A 5,845-nucleotide genomic window follows, 5' to 3' on the forward strand; every position below is an offset into this window, starting at 1 on the left:
TTTTTGTTACGAGAAATTTTATTAAATTAGGTGTCAGTACACTTTATCATTCTTGCTTTCGATCTGATTCTTTTAATATACCAAGCACGGATTCATTAAATACAACTATAGTGGAATCAGAAATATGGACCGGAGATGAGGAAGTAAACATTTATTTTATGATAAACTAGCATAATTGATCGCGCGCCTGTAAGTTTTTCCATTTGAGGGAAAAAAATTTATATACCTTTAAGATCAAAAATGATAAAAATTTAACTATCTAAAATTGATACATCAGTCATTGAATTGTTTTATTTTGCAATTAAAATTGAATTAGTTGAATTTTTGAAAATATAATTACCAATAAAAAAATTATTAATATTTAAGCGATTTAAATTTCCATCAAATAATTGAAGTTTTAAAGGGTGTGATTATGAAAAAAAAAGTTTTGTCACAAGTTTTGGAAGTTTAAATTTTTTGTGTTTAATAAAGTTCGAATTCGGTTAAGTATGAACGTTCGGGAGTAAAATTTTTTCATTTTTAATGTTTCCTATTCAAAATTACTATTTATTTTGAATTTTTTTTAGAATAATTCAATTCATTTTTTTATTTTAAAGACATTTTTCTAATCAGGTTTAATGTTAAATTTTAATTTTGCTATGTAATCTCAATTTAAAATTCAAAAGATTTCAATTTTTAATTATTTGATTTTGAACGTTTTTCATCATAAATAATACCATTTTAATTTCTTTAAGTTTTTAATTATCCAATTTTAAAAATTCGTATCTTAATATATTCGATTTTTAACTTTTTGAAATTGTCCCAATTTCGAAACTTTAATTTGAAATCACTCAATTTCGTGATTCTTCTTTTCAAAATTATATTGTTCAATTTTTAGCGCTTTGACAATAATGGTTTTGGTTCGAAAATTGATATTTCAATTAAAAAAGACGAATTTTCAACAAAATAGTCGAATTCTCTACTAAAACAGATTAGATTTTATTTAAACAGTTGCATTTTTAACCAAAAAATATGAAATTTCTATCAAAAGATGAATTTTCAAACCAAAAAAAAAAGATTTTTTATTTCCAAACAAAAAATTTTTTTCAGTCAAGAATGAAAAAAAATATAACCAAATTATACTTTGAGGGAAAAAACAATTTTTAGGAAAGAATACAAATTTCGAATTACTATATTTTAACATTATTTGTTTTTAAGATTATATAAATATAATTTTTCTAAGATTATTGAGTAAATTGAAAAAGATTTTGGAGGATTCCAGATCTGTTTGAAAAGTATAATTATTTATTTTACTATTTTTTTTAAAATAAAATTGTAGGAATAATTTGAGTTAGCTTAAAAAATACTTAGAACTTGTAGAAGTTTGGAAAAATTAAAAAATATTTTTCAAATGACGGCAATCTTTTAAAATATATTTAATCTCTTCAAAACGTCCGATATCTTTTAAGCTGACTGGAATTATTCGTAAAATTTCCTTGAAATCTTTCAAATTCTTATTTTACCATTTTAGACATCTTTTACCGTTTTTTTAAATCTTTCAGAACATTCTCCTTAAACTAATTTTCCAGACAAAAAAAGATTTATTTGAAAGCTCTAGATTTAAATTATTCTAGATTCTTTTCAAAACTTCGAGATTTTTTTCGACATTTTTAGAAACTTTTTGAAATGTTTTGAAATATTTTAAATTATTCTTTAAAAATTAATTTTTGAAAATAAAGAATCAGATGAAGTTTTCCCAAAAAAATTAGGAAAATTCTATTATTCTCTTGGTAGCTTTGAAAATTCTTAAAAGGCTTCTAAATTCTTTTTTCAAAATCTCAAAAAATATATATTTTGTTTTAATCTTTTGTGAAATTCTTAAGATTTAGATTATTTTTAAATCTTTTTAATACTTTTAAGACATCTAAATATCTTTTAAAAAAATTCTGTTTCTCTTAAAATTTTAAAATCCTACAAAATTAAAAAAATTGTATTAAAAGCTTTGAAATTCTTATTTGACTTACACTGAAATCTTCTAAACTTAAAATTAAGCTTTTAAAATAAAAATCAAATCATAAAGAAATTCCAGAAATCTTGTGATTGGTATCTGTAAATTGTTGGTCATAATTTTATTTTTCTCATCTCTTTAAAAGTGGAAAAGTTTATGAATTATAGTGCGGCAGAAAAGTGTCGAGAAAATAATTATTTTCCGATATTTGAAAATAATCTACAATACAAATTTCCTCTTTTGTTAATAATGTTGCGAAAACATTCATAAATCAATTTTATCCTGAAATAAAATTATTCTATTGGAAATTTTCATTTAAAAAATCGATATTGCGAAAACTCATCTTTTTTAACAGTAGCAACATTAATTATTTTATATTTACTTCAATTTAATTTTAATTTTTATAATTATTTTTAAAACTTGCTTAGGTTTTGCAGATTGCAAGTATTGAATCGTCTGTAACGACTGAAACGACTGAAACTACAGAATATGAAACTTCTTCTAACGAAATAATATCCAGTGCATACTTCGAATGTGGAAAATGCTTTATTGGAGAATTAGTAATTATTCCAACAACGATGAAAAACTTTGGAGAAAGTGGTAGATTTTTTATAATAACAGAAGTCGATTGGTCATCGATGAATATAGAAGTAATTCTTTTAATTTTTCTGATTTATTTTGGCTATTTATTGATAATTTCGGGAATTTCGAAAAATTGATCACTTAATTTAATTTCAGGATATTACAAATAGTAATATGGTTTTAACTCCTCCTTTTGCAGTTTATCCTGCTTATTTTCTTTTACGTACTAACGAAGAAATAACGCTCTATTCTTATTTCTTTCCCACGACTTACGGAATGCAGGTAACAAAGGACAATTTATTAAATTTTAGAACTTTTTGCAGGCTAATTGCTAAATTTTCAATGTTTAAAAATCGAATTTCGAAGATATTCTAATAAATTGTTACGTGGAAGAAATTCAGATCATTAAAAACTGGGAAATCCTATTTAAATGTTCTTATTTTTTTTTTTTAATTGAATGCAATCAAATTAAAATGTCAAAGTATTCAAATTGGATTGATTCGTGGGGGGAAACAACTCCCAAATTGCAGTCCGGCGGATGTGAATTAATATGGATTAAACAGATTACCCTGGATTACATAAAATTATACTTTTTAAAATTTTTTTTTTTAATTTTCAACAAAATACACGACATTTTAGCCAAATTTAGTTGAATTAATTTCAATTCAAAAATATCGATTTGCCGCAAATAATGGAACAGTTAAAGTTTTAATTATAAAATGAATTTTGAGCAAAAAGATGAATTTGCAAAAATACTAGTTGAGATGAATTTGAACTAAAATGATGAATCTTCAATAACAAAATGGTCTTTCAACAAAATTGTTGAAGTTTCTACAAAAAATGTAATAGTTAGTATTCAAACAAAAACAGATTTTTATTTGAAAAAAACAGTTGAAGTTCACAAAAAAATGAATTTTTAACAAAATAGTTGAATCCTCAACCAAAATTTTTCAACTAAAAACCCCTACATTTCCGACAAAATTATTATTTTCAACGACAAAAAATGAAATTTCAACCAAATATTTCAATTTTTCAATTAAAAAATGAATTTTTTAATCACGACATTGAATTTTCAACAAACAAAAAAATGAATTTTCAACAAAGAAGATTGATTTTTGACTAAAAGTGACAAATTTTCACGAAAATACATAAATTCAATCAAAAATTAATTGTTAATCCAAAAAAATTAATATTAAACGAAACAGTTGAATATTTAATGAAAAAATTATTTTTCAACCAAATAGTTGAATTTTTAAGTAAAAAAGAAAAATTTGCTACTAAAAATGGAATAATTATATTTTTATTTTAAAAAAGGAAATTTTTACGAAAAAAAAATGAATTTGAAAAAAATAGTTCAATTGTTTAATCAAAAAGTAACTTTGACCAAAGGAGTTTAATTTTCAATTACGTAGTTAAATTTAAAAAAAGAAAAATTAATTTTCAACCAAATAAGACAAATTTTTAAGAAAAAAAATGAATTTTAAACGAATCAGTTCAATTTTCTACCAAAACTAGTTAACTTTGTAACCCTAAAAGACGATGTTGAATTTTCTACAAGGTAGAATTATTTTCAACCTAGAAGATTAATTTTCTACACAAAAAGATGAATTTTCAAACAAATAGTTGAATATTTAACTAAAAATATACATTTCTAACCAATTAGCTGAATTTTCAAGAAAAAAATATCAATTTGCCAACAAAAATAAAATAATATTTTTAAATATTAAAACAAATTAATTTCCAATAAAAAAAACTCATTTTTAACAATAAAGTGAAATTTTCAATCAAAGAATTTAATTTTCTACCAAAATAGTTACATTTTCATCCACAACAAAAATCGTATTTTCGACCAAACAGTAGATTTTTCAAATAAAAAATTGCCTTTTTAGTCACGATGTTTAATTTTATTGCCGAAAAAGACAAATTTCGAACAGAAAACATGAACTATAAAAAAATATATTTTAACCAACAATGGAATAGTTTCTTACCTGGATTATAGGTGGATTCTATAGATTTCAAGAAGATTTACTCCAGAATACTGGGATCACTCCAATTTACTTGGGGTTACAAGTGGATGATTAATATGATATAATACATATATATATAATTAATTAATATAATATACATTAATATATAATATTATTAATATTAAATTATAGTTTTTAATAAAGAAAGCGGATTATAAGTGGTATAAGTGTATTACTTTGAATTACAAGTAGATTGAACTAAATTATTTGGATTAAAGTGTATCACCAGTTTGGATAATTGAGCGACCCAGAGGAACGTATTTCAATTCTGAAACACTTTCAATGTATAAGCTTTTCAATTTTTGAAAAATTCCAATTGATAGAAGCTCAAACGTTTCAAGTTTCAATTAATCTAAATTCTGAAAAATCCAATTGGAATGCGATTCTAATTTTGCAAAATTTGAAATTGCAAAGAATCGAAATTTTATAAAATTAGGAGTAATATTTTTTAATCAATCTTTAAATTTCAAATTTTATTCAGGTAGATAAATTCTGCATTATTAGCGACAACTGTTCCGTACAGCCGTTAGAAATTATAGGAGACGGAATTATGTTTGAAGAAAAATTTATTGTTTTTAATGAGGCAAGCTCCTTTCTTATCACAAAAATTAAAAATGATTAAATAGCTTATAATTAAGGTCTATGTAATAAATACATTTTATAATGAATTACATTCTATTCAAAGAAATCAAATACGAGATTCGAGTATCATATCTGTGAAGATGAATTTGCAAAATATTGTATTGAGTTGGACAGTAGAAACTCGGACCAAATATTCCAAAATATGATTGAAATACTCAATACTAGGTGAAAAGAGTTTAATTATTTCCCTTTGTCTCAAAATCATCTAAATACGAATAAATATCTATTTAGTTTTTGAAATTAAAATTAATATGTTTTTATTTAAGTGGAATGGTATTGTATTATCGTTGGGAACAAAGAAACGTGAAAAGTGAAGAAAATAAAGAAAGGAAATGGGAAGATTTATCATTGGACGATATTATTATTGACCCAAAATCTGGAATTTTCGAACCATATTCAACATCGAAATTTTATATTTTTGCCGAAACTAAAAATTTAGTATCGGATCAATATCGTACAATTTTACAGTATGTTTATTACAAACCATAATAGCAATAACAAATAATTTTTTCTCAACAATTGCATTTTATCAGATTGTGTATTGAAGACATTCCTCTTGCATCAATTCATAAAAAAAATAATTTACAACTGCAAGATAGTAAAGTAA

At 23.1% G+C, this 5,845-nt stretch overlaps 1 protein-coding gene across 1 annotated transcript in view; it reads left to right on the forward strand.

Moving 5' to 3' along the window:
- LOC117178460 overlaps positions 1-5,845 on the forward strand; it is a 9,484-nt gene that overhangs the window by 3,347 nt on the left and 292 nt on the right. Inside the window, exons 3-9 of the mRNA XM_033369887.1 lie at positions 31-143; positions 2,416-2,637; positions 2,726-2,851; positions 5,078-5,179; positions 5,282-5,403; positions 5,505-5,705; positions 5,772-5,841. Of these exons, the coding sequence (XP_033225778.1) occupies positions 31-143; positions 2,416-2,637; positions 2,726-2,851; positions 5,078-5,179; positions 5,282-5,403; positions 5,505-5,705; positions 5,772-5,841 (956 nt within the window). The remainder of the gene's footprint in view (positions 1-30; positions 144-2,415; positions 2,638-2,725; positions 2,852-5,077; positions 5,180-5,281; positions 5,404-5,504; positions 5,706-5,771; positions 5,842-5,845) is intronic.

Source organism: Belonocnema kinseyi, chromosome 8, assembly GCF_010883055.1.
Source record: "Belonocnema kinseyi isolate 2016_QV_RU_SX_M_011 chromosome 8, B_treatae_v1, whole genome shotgun sequence".
Classification (NCBI taxonomy): Eukaryota; Metazoa; Arthropoda; class Insecta; order Hymenoptera; family Cynipidae; genus Belonocnema; species Belonocnema kinseyi.